Source organism: Alligator sinensis, unplaced genomic scaffold (genome assembly GCF_000455745.1).
Source record: "Alligator sinensis unplaced genomic scaffold, ASM45574v1 scaffold97_1, whole genome shotgun sequence".
NCBI lineage: Eukaryota > Metazoa > Chordata > Crocodylia > Alligatoridae > Alligator > Alligator sinensis.
This window is the reverse complement of record NW_005841921.1, coordinates 2,967,905-2,984,699: the sequence shown is the minus strand read 5'-3', so window position 1 is coordinate 2,984,699 and position 16,795 is coordinate 2,967,905. Positions and strand designations below refer to the sequence as shown.

Below are 16,795 nucleotides of genomic sequence, written 5' to 3'. Positions count from 1 at the left end.
CAGCAGTGGAGCCAGCAGCAGCACAGGCAGCAAAGCCGGCGGAGGCACCGGCAGGGAAGTTGGAAGAGAAGCCGGCAGCGGACCCGGCAAAGGCACCAGCAGCGAAACTGGCAGCAGAGCCAGTGAAGGCATCGGCAGCAAAGCCGGCAGAGAAGCCGGCAATGGAACTAGTGGAGGCACCAACTGGCAAGCCGGCAGGGACTCCGACTGGTAAGCCGGCAGGGAGGCTGGCAGAAGAGCTGGCAGGGAAGCTGACGACAGGAGCAGTGGTGAGTGGCAAGAGCAGAGGAGGAGATGAGTGCTGAGGAGGCAAGAGCAACTACAAGGAAGCCTGGAGAGGAGGTAACAAGGGTGGGGCCGACGGGAACCCCAACGGGGATAGCCACGGGGTGCAGCAGAAGACCCCAAGCTGGGACGGTTAACCAGCAGATGGACTCACAACATCCCCCAGAAGAGTCGACTAGGATGCCATACACGAGTAGGGTCAAGCCTAGGGGAGAGATAGGAGCCCTGAGTGGGGCAAGCAACCAGGGCTGGGACACATAGGCACGGGGAAAACACAGGGCCCATAGGCTAAGGGCACTCTTTATTCCTTTGTGGCCTCCTGGTCCACCGGTCGAATCTCTCCGGCAGTCACGGTGGTGGGGATCACACGTTACGTCACAGGGTGGTTGGAATAGGGCACTAGGGATACGGGATAGTTGGAATTAGCACCATGGGCTTTGAAGCTTTGACACCTGAACCGCGACCCAGGGACACTGGGACTTGTGGCTGGAGGGCCACGGGAGGCTGGGGAAGAAACTGAGTGGAACCAGGGACACTGAAGGGCCAGAAGACCTGCAACCAAAGGTGGCGAGTGGCCGGGGCGTAGGGGAGGTCAGAGCCCCGTGAGTGCCCACCGAGAGGCGTGACGACCCTGGAGGCTGCCTCGAAGGGGAACCCCTCCACTGAGGTTCCATTCAAAGTCGTGGCAGGCGAGTTAAGGGGATCCCCAGACGTCAGCCGGGGTAGCCTTTGGGGTCCACTCGCAAACCCAGGATAGGCAAGATCAATAGTCTGGGCTAAGGCTGCACGAGAACGTCTGGTAGAACAGAGGCAGGCACAGAGACCATTTGTAAATATTCAGATTGACTTTATACAAATGCCAAAATATTGTAAATATCAATATGTACTTGTTATAGTTTGTATGTTTTCAAGTTAGATTGAAGCCTATCCTGTGACATGGGCCGATACTAAAGCTGTCACTAAAATCCTTTTGAAGGACCTTATCCCACGATTTGAAATCCCACTTACCATAAATAGTGACGGGGGATCTCACTTTACTGGGCAAATTATACAAGAAATATGTAAATCCCTGCAGAGTCAACAGAACTTTCACTGCCCTTATCACCCACAGTCAGCAAGTGCTGTAGAGAGACAAAATGAGATAATGAAAAATAAACTAGCAAAAATCTGTGCTGAAACTGGTTTAAAATGGCCAGACACTCTACCATTAGCATTAATGAGCATGAGATCCACCTCTAATTGGAAGACTGGACTCAGCCCACATGAAGTCCTGATGGAGAGACCTATACGACTTCCATCCTCCCCACCCTTACCACCTTCTCAGATTAACATCCACTTATCTGATAATCTTGTATTACAATATTGTCATGCATTAATGAAATGTGTTAAGGCCTTTTGTTCACAGGTCCAAGAGGCTTTACCCAGAGAGCCTAAAAGCCTGCTATTCCTTACAGCCAGGAAATTGGGTTCATGTAAAAATCCACCAAAGAAAATCAGCTTTAAAACCTCACTGGAAAGGTCCGTTCAAAGTTCTTCTCACCACTAACACTGCAGTAAAGCGTTGGAAACTATCTACCTAGATCCACGCATCACACTGCAAAAAGACTGTTCCTCCTAACGAAACCAAGGATTAAAGATTAAGACTCCATGAAAAGAGCCTGTTAATAACCGAACATGGAGTCCCTCCTACTATTTGTATTAGACTTCTAAACCTGGCCTATGGAAATTTTTTTTGTCTTTAGTCAACCAAATTAAGATAGACTTAAATGTCTCTCGTTGTTGGATATGTAGTCATGTCCCTATCCATTCTACCGGAGGGATACCCATGATACCAGTACCCTTGAATGCCAGCTCCTTATTATTCACCCTTTCATGGAAACGAAACTTGGCAAGATATAAATTGTAACCGAGCTGACTATGTATGACTAGCGTATGCCACCCCTAGAAAGTTTTGTTGGACCTGTAATAGATCTCGTATTGCAGTAAGAGTCAGTAAGTGTGAAGTAGAATTTAAGGTAAATAGTGCTTGACTCTCTAACGGTTCCTGAATACCCGGTTATTCTCCCATTTCGGCTGGATATTTAGGTTATTATTCAGTATGAATGTTAAAACCAGTTTGTAACTTTTCATTTACTGCACTAGCTGGTCACTATTTTCTTTGTGGAGATAAGGCCTATAAAAACCTTCCTTCCGGTTAGAGAAAAACATGCTATGTCTCTGCAGCATATCCTGCCTTTACTATTAGATCTCACTTACCTAAAGGAAGAATTTGCAATGTTCGCGAAATAACAGAAAATCAAAGGTTTGGGGGTATAATGTTCCCCAACTACAGCGCAGGATTAGCCATGTCAAAAATAAAGGAAGTTGCAGTATCCCAGGAGAAAATAGCTAATGCTACTGCCATTGGTTTTTGTGAAATAAGTAAAGAGATAAAAGAAATGAGACAAATGACTCTAGAAAACAGACTCGCGCCTTAGATGATATATTAGCTAACAAAGGAAGTGTGTGTGCTTTGATAAAAAAGAGAATGCTGCGTTTATATACCAGATGCTTCTAGTGCTATTAAAAACCAGGCCGAAATTATTGAAAAAAAAGCTGCTAAACTACACCAAACTGATCAATAGAGTCTTTGGGACTGGTTTGGCGGGCTTGAGACCAAATTATTTTATACCACAATCAGGGTCCTCGAGTTTATTCTCTTTCTACACGTACTCCTTTTGTTGCTACGCAATTGTAACCTTAGTGCATTCCGCAAAAGACGCAACAGTTATGTCTAACGTGATGCTGAGTCAATTGAGATTAGTCTCACAGTTGTTCCGAAAGGAGCACTGGAAGATACTCTACCTAAAAACAAGTTTCACTGTGCCTCGAAGAATGCATAAGTCAGACTGTTCTCCCATTAGCTCACTTGCAGTCTGTTGCCCAACACATGGTTATAAAATCTCATCGGTTGTCCTGTAAGTACAAAAGGGGGGAATGTGGAAGAAAAAAACTCCAGGCCTTAATTTCTGCTGACTTCTTGCAGCTAGTGCTTGCCTTTTCCCGCCTATTTTGCAATCTGCACTTTCTCCCACCCTTTTCCCTTGTTGAGCTGAGTAGGCCTATGAAGTCAACAGGTCAAACCACAGTTTATGCCCTCTTGCAGCTTTCTGGTTCAAACCAGTTTTCTGTTTGTAATATCTTGCATCATGTGACCTGAATTGAAACATATAAAAGCTTGCTTTAACTGCCTGTTGGGAGGGGCATGTGGAACTGATAAGAGAAAGCTCTGTCTGTTCGGTGTCCTCCCCTGCAGCTGCTTGTACAATAAAAAGTCTCTGACAACTTCAAAACCAAAAAACAAAGTGAAGCTTGTTTCTTCCACATAGTGAAGTATAATTCTTCACAATATACCAGCTGCTAATAGTCTAAAGTGAGAAGGCAGACACCCACATCCCTCCCATACGCGTTGGCACACAGTTCTCAGTTATGGACAATTAAAGCTTCTTCTGAAACTTGTTCCTGGGCAGCAATCATACTGTAGCTGGGGTGACAAATTTTGCACTTGTCTATGGACTACAAAACTGTCATTTAGCAATTCCAATCCCACGCAGCAGAGGGCAGGTATGAGTATAAGTTAGTTAATTCAGTACATAAACACAACTGAACATAGTTTTAAGTGTATGCAACATTTTATTGAAAAAAAATATGGACATTCTGTACAGAAAAGTACAATGTGATTAGGTTTGATAAAATCTCCAGAGACTTATCGGTTAATAGGAGGTTTGGCTTTTTCTTTTCTTTTCTTTTTTTTTAAGACACAAAACCTTACAATGAAGCAGCAGGTCCCCTGTGTTTGTGCAAGTGCAATGCCACCACAGCATGTGCAGTTCAACACTTGTTTCCATGTGCTGAATTTCAACAAGTTTTATGCACTGCAAGTCATACAATGATGGTTTGCAAGAATTTTAACACGGAAAAACTGCAAGGACTGTATGAAACTAAACAAACCTCTCTACGAAACTCCCAGACTGTTTGCACCTATGTTTCCAATGTTTAGGACCAATAAATATAAAAAATAAATAGGGATCTGCCTCCCAGAACCTTTAGTCTCAGAAGGAACACAATGTTTTGTAGCAAGCTACATACATAATTATCAACTATGGCAACATAATTTATTTAAATCTATATCAATAAATGTATTACAAGTATAAATTCTGATCCAATACTGAAACTTAGTTCTGGAAATAAACCCAGAAAACTGTAGCTCATTCAGGCAGTTCTTACAATCTAGTTTTTTTTTCTGTTTAGAAAAACGTATTTTTGCTGAACATCAGCAAAAACTACCTGCTCTATAATGTAATTCTATCCCCAAACCCAATATAAAAAGCTTTGAAATCTTTTTACAGTAACTGACTGTCAATTCCTAACTTTACAGTTACTAAAATACTGCATGTTAGCAAATGTTGTCTAAAAATAGGTTTAGTGTTAAAACTCCAAAAACAAATGGCAAAGTATCAAAGCAGAAACTGAGTAATGTCATAGATTCACGATTAACTTGAGTTGCCTGTTGGACAGTGTAACAACACTGCAATCCAAAAGATATGTAATTTGCAAATGAGGAGTCACTGGAAATGAAATTGGTGGAAGCAGTACTAAGAGCTACAGGTTGAAGGGAGAGTTAGGAAGAGAATTTATGCTGTCCTCCATTCAAAACTGGAATGTCCATTTTCAAGAAGAACGTCTATGTGGGCTGGCATAGAAGGCTGCATTGAATCAAGAATAAATCGTGATGACCTCACGACCACCACCTCTAACAAGTAATACTCTCTCCAAACCTTCAGTCAAGACTTCCAGGAACTCCATATCTGCATCAGTAAAGTCAAGGAGACAAGAATTTGTAAAACTTGCATGCAAATAGAGAATGATCAGCATCCCTTATGGAAAGGTGTATACTTACAGCTTCAATACTGAATTTAACTAAAAATCTTGTAGCACCCTCCATTCTTATTAAATATGAATGTGTGCACAAGCCAAGTGTAGCTTTGGCAGAAAAAAGCAGTTTTTCAAAACTGGATCACATCAAACTTTTAAAGAACTTGTGTATCAAATTAGTGTTTTATGTTTATGACAGATTGTGCTTCAAAACCAACCACACTATGAAAGGATAAACTGGTTCTTAGCTTAAATAAATTAAGTTTACTGGTAGACAATGAAGATTTGTTCAATTTAGTCAACAAGGGCCAATATAGAATCAAGATAGTAAGTACCAGAATGCCTCAGTCACACTTGTGTATAAACATATCAAACACTTGCTTTTTTTATAGCTAAACTTATATACAACCAGTAAGAACAGACATGAGTTTGCATTTCCTTAGGCTCAAACACAGCTGTAGAACAGCAGCTGGACAAACTACATTAGAACATGGTTCATTGGGAATCATGCTTGAACTATGTTCTAGCTTGCTTTCCAACACTCCTCATTTTTTAATATACAGTGGATTTATGATGGAGCAGGAGTTAAACTGGTGCAACACAAAATTTTAATCCAAACCGTAGCAGGAGATGGGGAAAGCAAAGGAATATCTTAGCTCACAGACAACACGTACTACAGATTTCTCCTGTGTCACTTCTGTTCCATAAGCTTTTGAGTCACACAAAGGGGAGAAATTAGCACAGTTGACTAATACAAAATCTAAACCAAACAGCATGCAATACCAAGCCACCCATGCTGAGGGTGTTCTTAATGACTTCAAGAAATGTTTTTCGCTTCCTTGCACAATGTGATGCACTCCAAAAGTTGCTTCTGGCCCTACAAATCAACTCGATTTTATTCATTATGGCATTACCAATATGAGGCAAACTGAGAATCGGAAGGTACCATATCAGAAGTGGACCCTCTGGTTTGTTTTAATTATGATGCAAGGGGAATCTTCAGACTCTAATTTCCATCTTGTTTTTTGTAAATAAATTATTTTTATTCACTCAAACTTCGAAATACAAAAAGAAAAAAGCAGCTACTGCTTCCTTGGAAGTATCATTCCCAAGTTAGGTAATGTCAAATTGTCTAGCCTTCTTCTGAAGCTGGCAAGACTCCCATCTGTTTAATTTCCTCATTGTTGCCAGATCCTAAGCTTATAGAGGCCATGGAAAATATTAATCTAGAGAAGTGTAGATGAGATTGTCAGATTATCTGACCAGATCCAGGGAGCAAGGCGTCCAGGGTATGATAGTAAGACAGTGGTAACATTTCCTTTAAGTATTTATAATTTAGTACTCTCATGGCATTAGAGCAGCAAGCTTGTTACAAGCAGAAACATAAGAATCAAGGTGAGATAGACAGGCATATATTTTGTATGTGATTTTAGCTTTCCTTGCAAGGATACAGTTTTCATCACCATCAGTGTTCTTTGGAGGGCCAGGCATGTTGAGAAGAACAAGTCTAGCATCATGGGATCTATTTACAATGACTTCATTCAGCTTCACTGCTGTGTGCATTCTTCTGACATTAGACTGATTCCTGTTGAAGAATTGCATTCATATTTGTTGTTAGGAAAAAAATCTTTAAACTGAACTGGAAAAGAATATCCCCATTAAAATGCTCTGCAATGTTAACAGAATGGCAGCTATGCTGTGCTTGGTTTGAACTGGTTAAACCCGATGAAAAGTGTCTTCCATTCAAAAGCTTGTCTAACTTTATCTCAACTATGTGTAGTTGCTCCAATAAAAGATATTACCCTAAGAAATCCTTACCTCTCGCATAATTTCTGGACCGTCATTGCTACAACATCACTCTTACACACTACAGCTAACAAACATGCATTCTTTTCTCCAATTTATTTTAAAAGGTATATAGGGTTTAGAGTACTTTATAAGTCAATGAAATGGACTTATGCTAATGCTTAAGCCTTTTGAAATCAATGTTCCAAGAACCCTGGCACATGTCCCAATCATCTTTTAGTCTACATTTCCTCCACTATCTTTGGTTTCTCTTAGGCAGGTACTTATAGATCACTTTAGCCTTAAAACTGATACACCAATAAAAACACAAAACTAATCTGTTCATTGAAGTCAACGTAAAAATTTGTATCAGCTTCCAAGGGGCCTTGGACCAGACTGAAACTGAATTAGGTCTACAGTCCAGAGTGATTTTCCATTCTTAAAAACAACAGAGATTATTTAAGTAATTTCCACTGTGCCCTTATATTAGAACTGAAATAACAAAAAGTCTGACTTAAATTAATGAACTAAAGCAGTCAAAGATTACAAGAAAGCAGTAAAGACATGAGTAAGGGATGTTATTTAAAGGATTTATGTTTCTACCCAAAAGATTTGATCACTCAGATTATGTCTATGGGCTGTCTTTGGGAAATACTGTATTTTCTTGCATACAACATGTATTGTTCCCCCAAATTCAGCCCTCCAAAACTGGGGTGCATGTATTAAATTAGAGAAGCTGGTTTTCTGCCCCAGAGAGAAGCATCCTGCTTTAATTCCTGCTCCACAGTGCAGTAGTTGTGGCATTATCATTCAAGTCAGTTGATTTAATGGCTCATTGTTCTTTACTCCAGAACTATTAATGATTGTCTCTTCTTTTTAAGGATCTTGAAGTTCTACTACAAAAGCTAACCTTTCTTAGGGCAATTCTGCTGTCTCTCACAGGCTTCTGGGCTCTCTCCTCCTATTTCACAGTCTTAGAGACTCTTTAGCTCTTTCAAAGTCACAGATTCACCAAAGGAAATCAGTCTTCAGCAGCAGCTAGGGGAGGCCAGTGAGCTGAAAGGCAGGGTGAATCATCTAAAAAATGGAATCTGTTCATGTTCTATGCAGCCATAACCCTGGAAAAATGTTTTTCCCCTTCATTTTGCCTTTTTAAAATAAGGTACATATCATATTTCTGTGGGGGGGTTGTATGTGAGGAAATATGGTAAACTTCCAAAAATATTCAGGAAATTATTCAAAATGCTGCAGCACATTATTTAAGAATGGGATAAACTAGAAGATGATAAAACCAAGAACATCCCTTTTATAAGGAATGTCATGGGAAACCAGATAATTTGTATTTTCCAAGGTGATCTTTAAGCAGACACCTACCTACTGAGTGGAGCAGATTCCAATATCTGTTGTGCAGGCATCTAATAAAGCTCTAGAAACAATGCTATATCTGTGTTAGCCAATAAAAGTTTGTTCTAACTGAAATAATAAAGAAATCCCACATCATACTCTATTAAAAAGCTGAACACCCATATTTGAAAACTTCTTGTTCATTTCATCAGTCACACTTTTAGGAAAAGCTTTTCCCAGCACTCAGTTGGATACCAACCACTTTGATACTGAAAATTAAATAGAGAAGTATTCCCTACTCCCCCAGTTCCAGTGTCCCAGAAGCTGTTGCTGCCATAGCCCTAGTATCCTTAGCAACATGCCAGGCATGCAGGAACAGTTCCTCCAGCCCAGGTATTTGCTACAATCCCAATTTGTGCTGTCTGGGAACGCTGGTTTTGCTGGGTTTCACTGGGGATAGGGAGGAGAATGTGTACAAAGCAAAATATGAAAAAAACCTCATTTTAAGCTTCTCAGCAGTTATTATAAACATTAAAAAGTAAACACATTGTGACAGGGGCACGTTTGGGGTCTAAACTCAAGTTGACCTGCCTCCCTGTCTATGTAGGGCAGTCCACACAGTCTCGCCTGCCCGTGGTGGTAAATGCAGAAGGCTGCCCAATCTATGCTCCAAGCTGTGCCCAATCTATGCCAGGGAGCACTATCCGTGGCTCTGTACCTCCCCTACACTGTGGCCCATGCCTTGCAGATGGCATCCAAGATGTTCTTGTACTCCCTCTCACAGGTTCTTTTGCTCACTGCACCATACTGTGCCCCCTCCACTCTGCACTGCTCTCTCCTAGAGCGACCCTTCTGGCCATCAGGCTTATCCGAATCACACGTTGGCTGGTAACATGCAGTCTCTTGAGCCTCTCCTACAACCCTCACCTGGGTAGTGCCAGCTAATTCACCAAATGGAGGGCCAACTTTGCCCTAGCCCCTCACCAGGCTTCTTATACACAATACCATGATCTTATGGGGGTTGGCCCATGTGCTGTCCTTCTGGCTGTCCTTCAGCCCTACTCAACACACCCCCTGAGGCTGCCCTTCAGACCCTTTAGCCCTACTCAACCCCGAATTATGCCCAGTCCTTCAGGTCATGAAGACGCACCTTACTCTGAGTGGGCCCACTGACACCCCTGCTCTCTCAGGGTCTCTCAACTGCCCTCTTCTCTAGGGCTCCACAACTGCCTTCTCTCTGGGGCCACACAACTATCCCCTCCCTGGGGCCTCCAGGGTCTTGCACCCCTATGGGCTCAGGTCGCTGTAGCCATGCCTGGCCCCACTCCTCCCTCTTAGTAACCCACCTGAAGGTGGGGCCTGGGGTTTAGGCACCCCAACCTGTCTTACACCAGGGAGGTTCACGGTCCTGGTATTTAAGTGGGACTGCCACGAAATGGGCAGTCCCACCAGGCCTCCCTATCCTGGCAGGGTACAGTTTCAGGTCATATTCAGGACCAATGAGGCCTCCTCTGTCCCCACAGCTTCACCCTTACCTCCAAGGTGTTCCAGGAGCAGCTCAGCCCAATGTTGCCTCCTGGCTGCTCAACAGAGACTGCTGCCTCTCTGGCCTATGTTTGAAAATGGCCACTCTCATCAGGTACCTAGTGGCTGCCTGCTCCTGCCCTTCAAGTGACAGGCATGAAAGGTGCACTGCCACACACATGCCAATTGCATACAAAAGCAAATCAGCAGTGTCCTTGGAATACCATATTTGAGCTAGATTCAAAGTTGGAACCATCCTGAATTTGTGCTTTCTCCCACTGCCACAATCTTGGTTTTCCAACCTTCTGCTATGGCGCTCCAACCTAAAACATCCTTAAAATGAAGACGGCAATATTGGAGTGATGTTCTCTCTCTCTCTTTCATATGGCTGACTTGGAGCAACAATTATAACTTAATTTTAAGGTTAGTGAACCAGTCTAATATTCTTGAGGAAAGGGAATGTATCTCTACAACGTCACCACCAAATTTGTATAGAGGGCAGTGTTATGTGGTCCATAGTTTGATCAGGATTGCCACAGTCTTATTTTGAAGAACTCCTAATACACCATTTGTGCATCAAGTGACCACAGTGGCCATGCCCAGTTCAGATGCAATTTAGAACTTTCCATGCTTTTTGTGGAAGGTCAAAATCAGGAGACTTTATTGTTGGGAGTGATGGTGTAGCTGGGAGAGTCCAGGAAATAGGAGAGAGGAAAGAATTTTTGTGGGTGATATCTTTTAGTGGACAAACTGCAGAGTTGGGATAGATTTAGACAAGTTTTGAAATTCAGGGCATCCCTTTCCAGATATGAAGAAGGACGCCCTGCATTTGAAAGATGCTCTAAATCTATTCCAACCACATAGTTAATCCAATAAAAGATACCCCTACAAAATTTTTTGCCTCTTGAAATGAAGAATGCTGTTCTTGAAAACAACTGATGCTGAAGTTGTTGTTCTTTCTGAGTTAGTTCTCCTTAATATAACTCCTGAAGAATTTTCTTGACAATGTTTCTAAGGTATTTTTCCCTAAAATTTAAGGACCAAAGTTCAGTCCTTTTAAATGGAAATGTCACAGCTCTTCTCAACATCAAACAGGCAAGACCAGGCCAAATTAATATAGTTGCATGAGGTTCAGGGAAAGTTAAAAATTCTCACTCTTGTCCATGGAAAAATATTTTTGAACAATTAATTAACTTACAGGTTTTCCCACTCTCTGAAAGCATGAAAGAGACAAAAGTATATGCAATTAAACTCAACAGCAAATCAATAGAAATTCCATGTTACATAGCAAACCACCTCTAGTGCATTCTACCTAGATTAGACACAACGATTCTCAATAATACTTAGCAGAACATCAGATTGATAATATCCTAATTACTACCCAGCTGGTTCTAGACGGACACTGAGATAGATATATAAATCGGTTACAAATAAAAATTTTTACATTCTTACACAAGACTACAACTCAAGTGCCATTTCTAGGGAGTTTTTGTTGCTTACTTATGGGTGATCAATGGTGACTACCTCTGCTAATTTTCCATCACCAAGACATAGTTGAGGTAATAGAGACCTGTACAGCATTGCAGTGATTTTTAATATTCAAATTGCTTTGTTTCTAATTAGGAATGGAATAGAAGGGGCAGAAGTACAATCAGTTTTTATCTTAAGGTATACAAATACAAAGAAGAGCAAGCCTCACGGTTTAATGCTGATCAGTTCTCTAAAGTTTTCTACTGCACTATTTTGCCTCCGTTTTTCAAAGTCACATTTCTCTTTTGTCCAAGTCATCTGAATCTTCTCGGGTACTGAGTCTCCATCATCTTCTTCATCTGAGTACAGGCTTTCCAGTCGGATTATTGAGTGTCTGTCCTTTACCAGCTGGGCCTGAAAAGTGAAAGTTGAATCCTGCATTCACAAACTAACTACTTTTCTAGTTTTCTTTTACTGCAATAAAAAGGTAGGTCAGAAGACAAATGGGCTCTAAAATGGGATAAAATAAGATATACCATAGAGTGAAACAAGCTTATGATATCCAACCTAAACAAGGGACAAGCTCCTTGATAATCAGTTAATTGAAGATGAGGGAAGAGGTCAAAAGGCTTTTACAGTTTACTGATGCTTACACACATTCTGTCCTAAGATTAAGCATCTCTATAGCATGGTTGAATTAGGAGCTGCCAATATGTTAGTTTATGAAAATGTATCCAGTTTTGAGACAGCACTATGGAAAAAGCCACACAAAACTAAGCATATATAGTACTTTATATTGTGGGGACACAAGTGAGTGTCAAGTTAATGTGTTTAAATGAAATGCTGTCAGGGAAAATATTTTGATTCATCCACCTTAGCTCTTTCTACAGTGGCACACAATGAATGACATACCTCCCTTTCCCTCTCTGTTTTGGTCAGTCTCATTTGCCTCAGCATTTGAGATCTCTGTTCCATCATTAACGTTCGCTCATAGGTATATGCTGAGATGTCACTGTTATGCTGCAAAAGACAGACAAACATTTCCTTGTGTAATCACGCAACATACTAGCATTCAAACTGTTAAGAAGAAATAGTATCAGGGCCTTACCATTTCTACCACCTCCACCTCCGCCTCTATTCGAAGGTGATAAAGGAAGGTAGCAAGGTCTTTCTTCATTTGAATGCTGTTGTCATCCATCTGGGCTACAGTGAAAATTCTCATTTTACATTTTCGCCAAACCTGTACGAAAGAAAAATGTAGATTTATTAATCATCTGGAACAAACCATTTTTCTCCCTACCAAGGAGAACAGCAGTAGATACAGCATACTCATTTTCCAGCATAGTGCATTCTGCATTTTTGTTTTGTTTTTCTTTCCTTTTCTTTTGTGCACACATAGACACACAGACACACCGTCTTTCCCATAGCAGAAGTAAAATCATGCAAACCCATGACCCACAGCTGAGAAATGCTACATGACAAACTACATTAAAGCTATGATTGTGGCAATATCATGGTTGACATGGTGTTTATGTTGCCAAGGCCTAAAATTTTAACCAGCTTCAAACTTTTGGCTTAATGATAGTAATAAAAGGAAGCTACCCAGTGGTGCCGAGAGATTAAAGGTTCTTATTAGTGAACCCACATATTTTTTATAGCTATGATCTCTTCTGGGAAAACCCATTAATTTGTGGGGATTGATAAAATATTAGTATTTTACCTTGGTGTCCCCATTCAAGAGATTTGCACAAAATCTTGGCACGTTTCATTCTTGTGGGGTCATCTGTTCTTTTTTTACTATTAAACTTGAAAAAGACAATACGCTTAATGAACATTATAGAGCGTGTGCCTGAGTTTGTGGGTGGGAGAAAGATTTTACATCTTTGTGATGACAACCATTCTTACCCATTACACTGGATGACAGGCCAGGACTCCACTGTTCAGTGCAGAAGTGATAGAGGGCTTAATGCTGTCTTATCACTTATATTTTCTTAACAAGATGTGGGGCTTGACTGAAAAGAATTAAAAAAAAAATTCACCCCAGATATCCTCATTTCATTCAGAAAACTAAAGGGCATTGTACTTTAAAACAAGACATTTATCTCAGTATTAGGACAAAATTAATTTTGGGGGGTCAGTCCTGGCAACATAGGTATCAGGTTGTACACAGAGTTAGTGAATCTTCCATTCTCTTTCAGGAGTCCTAGGATTAAACAGTAGCTGTCTATAAAGCAGTCATTTTGTGGCAGCCTCTGTTCAATGGAGACCAAAGTAGAGCAGCAAATTGGCAATGACAACACCAGTCTCTACAGAAGAGGTGCCTACACTGGAAAGTGGAGTTGAGAGGAGGAGGAGGAAAAGGCCAACATTAAAAAAAATAAAGGTAATGAAAAACTTTCACAGATAATTTTGGTATTATCCAGTCAGGTCTAACACAAATATTATTGTACCCCTTCATCTTATTGAATATCATCTTTACTAATGCATGGTACAAAATAAATAAAAATTAAGTCTTTGAATAAGCAGTACATCTTCCTAACAACCAATCTGCCACTATTCTTCCTCTATGTACATAATCTAATTATACTGAAATACAAAAATATCAAGATTCTAAAACTATGACACTGCTTGGATCCTGCAGCCCTTGTGAAAACAGCATTTGGTAAAGAAGTATGCAGAGTCCTTAGTGGCACATTTGTCTTAGTAAGCTTGCATAGTTACCGACATGATACAGATACAGATATAAGGAGTGTGTGAAGTGGGCCATATTCGATTCAGATTCGACCTGATTCAGGGGGCAGTGATTCGCTTCGTTGATTTGGATCACTGTCCTGATTCGATTCAGCCAAATCCTAATCTGAAGAATCAATGCTAATTCAGAGAATCAGCGATTTGGCCATAGTCACAGCTTTAAATGTTTTTTCTACATACCTCAAGGTACCAGGCACGGTTCATGAATGCTGAAATGGTGGAGAGGATGGAGTGTCCCACAGGAGCGTGGCGGGGGGCCACATGCTCAGCGGTGGACACCCCACCCCATGACCCTCTGGCTCAGTGATCGGTTGTGGGGAGACCCCAGGTGCCACCCCAGACCCAGGAGGCACCAGTCGCTGAGCCTGGGGTGTCCTCCATGGCAGACATGGAAGTGGACTGGAAGTGCTTCTGGTCCACTTCTGGGTCCGCTGCCGAGTATGCTGGGGATCCCCCCCATGTTCCTGTAGGATGCTTCACCTGTCCCACCATCCCACAATTCTAGTATGGAGTTTTTTATTATAAGGGAAATATCCTGGAAGAACAGTATGAAGAGTATTGATACCAGACCAACAAGCCTAGTCTATATAGGAATCTTATCTAATTTCTGCTGGCCTACTATTCCACACAAATTATGTGGCAGACAAACTAGTCATCTACCTCCTGAATCCTTACTTTATGCTGCTTGAGTAGAAAAGGAAGCAACATCAACATGCCTCCATCATGCACAATCCACCACACATCAATGTTGCCTTCATTGTAACGCTCATGGTTGCTGGGGTAGAAAGACACATTTTTAGGCACCAAGAGAGCCAAATGAGCTGCAGTGGTACAACGAACAGTATCTGCAGTTAAAGAAAGAAAGCAAACAGTTACCTTTCTGTGGTACTATAAGAGCTAATGATAATGGAAAAGGCTATGATTTACCCATAGTTACCATTCATATTAAGAGAATTATTTACTATTCTGACAGGAAAGATTTCTGATATCTAGATTTGTGTGCTTATTAAACCCACTTTACAGTTTGGATTATTTTTTCTAATTCTTTGTTAATTACAGAATATATTTATACTAAACAGCAGGAAAGCGTGGGTGGTTCTGCAAAAGAAATCTGTTCATTGGGCATACAGCGTGTCCTATGAATAGTGAAGAACTTGGTTTTGGATGTCTAGCCACCCGATATATTTTAAAACTAACCTATAAAGGTTTTCCAAGCTCTTGGGTCTTCACTTTGCCTCCAGCCATATGGCCATCCCAAAACCACAGTGTTATGTTTCATGCCACCTAGTCCACAAGACTGTATGAGATGAGCAATTCCTTCTCGAACTTTATTGGCTACAACTACTTGGCAAAATCCTTTCACCTTCTCAATTTCCATCATATTCTTAATGGTCTGGAAGACAGAAAAGAGAAAATTGTTCTTAATTAAAAGGCAAATGTGCATCAGAAATTTCTGAATCTGTATATACTCAAAGCTCTACAGATAAGAAGTCTTTCACAGACAAAATTCTGGTGCCTTATTTTGCATAGTTAAGTACAAGAGAATTTGGATACAAACAAGTGTAACAGTTGTATCAATATCAAAGGATAAAACTATAAATTGTAGGCCTGTGCGAGTCGGCAGTGATCCGATCCGGCTTCGGATCCGGCCGCTTTGGATGGCTGCGATCTGATCCGGAGCTCCGGACCAGGTTTCCACCTCGATCCGACTGAAGCGGCTCCGAAGCTTCCGAGGTGCCTCAGAGATCTGGCCATAGGTTATAAGGGGGAATCAATTAAATATCTATAACTTTGTTGTTTTTTGTCTGATTTGGATGAAACTTGCAGGCATGGTAGCCTCTGCTGAGAGCATGAAATCTGCCAAGTTTCAAGAAGATCAGTGCAGGGGTTTGGGGGGAACTGTGCCCCAAATTCTTGAAAGCCAAACTCATGTCACGGCTGTGTGTTACAACACAGAGGGTCAAAACTGCAGGGGTGGTAGCTCTTACTGGGGCCACAAAGCTTGCCAAGTTTCAAGGAGATCGGTGCAGGGGTTTGGGGGGAACTGCCTCGCGCAGCCCTAATAAACTGTTGTGATGCATCTTTGCAATTTTCTATCAATACAAGGATAGCAAAACTGTTCCAACATTAATCCTATTTCATTCAGGGTCAAACCTATATTGCTCAAGTTCATTCAAAGTTTCATCATAATACTTAATGTGCTCTCATAAGCAGCAGCTCCCCCTCTTCCTATAAAGCCTTTAAAAGTATGTTTGTTCAATTCCTTATGCTACAAATTATATGAGAGGTGCTTAAAGTATACTAAATTCCTTCAGAATTTTAATTATTTGAAATAATTAGTTGTGCAAACTATTTTATTTATTTTTACTATCATTGCACTTGCTTTTCTCCTCTGGCTTGAAGAACAACCTGTATTTGACAGCGTGTTTAACTATCCCAACTATGCAGTTGGTCCAATAAAGGATATCACCCAAATAAATCCTTGCCTCTCTCAATTTTTTAAACAAATTAAAATATATTTGTTCCTACAAGAAGAGGTAGACCCTGAGATGGTGCAGAGTCACTTGGAAGAACTAGATGCCTTTAAGTTGGCAGGCCCAGATGAGCTCCATCCGAGGGTACTGAAGGCACTGGCTGACATCACTGCACAGCCACTGGCGGGAAAATTTGAACGCTCGTGGCACACGGGCCCAGTCCCGGAGGACTGGAAAAGGGCTAACGT

The 16,795-nt window shown here is 41.2% G+C and overlaps 1 protein-coding gene across 2 annotated transcripts in view; it reads right to left on the bottom strand.

Moving 5' to 3' along the window:
• Nucleotides 1-3,937: 3,937 nt before the first annotated feature.
• SLC12A4 (solute carrier family 12 member 4) overlaps nt 3,938-16,795 on the bottom strand; it is a 103,800-nt gene continuing 90,942 nt past the window's right edge. For both annotated transcript variants that reach the window (XM_006019070.3, XM_025198431.1), the window contains 7 exons: nt 15,271-15,466; nt 14,749-14,918; nt 12,431-12,562; nt 12,235-12,342; nt 11,552-11,736; nt 6,651-6,784; nt 3,938-5,132 (listed from right to left, as the gene is read on the bottom strand). In XM_006019070.3, the coding sequence (XP_006019132.2) occupies nt 5,041-5,132; nt 6,651-6,784; nt 11,552-11,736; nt 12,235-12,342; nt 12,431-12,562; nt 14,749-14,918; nt 15,271-15,466 (1,017 nt within the window). In that variant the 3' untranslated portion in view covers nt 3,938-5,040. The remainder of the gene's footprint in view (nt 5,133-6,650; nt 6,785-11,551; nt 11,737-12,234; nt 12,343-12,430; nt 12,563-14,748; nt 14,919-15,270; nt 15,467-16,795) is intronic.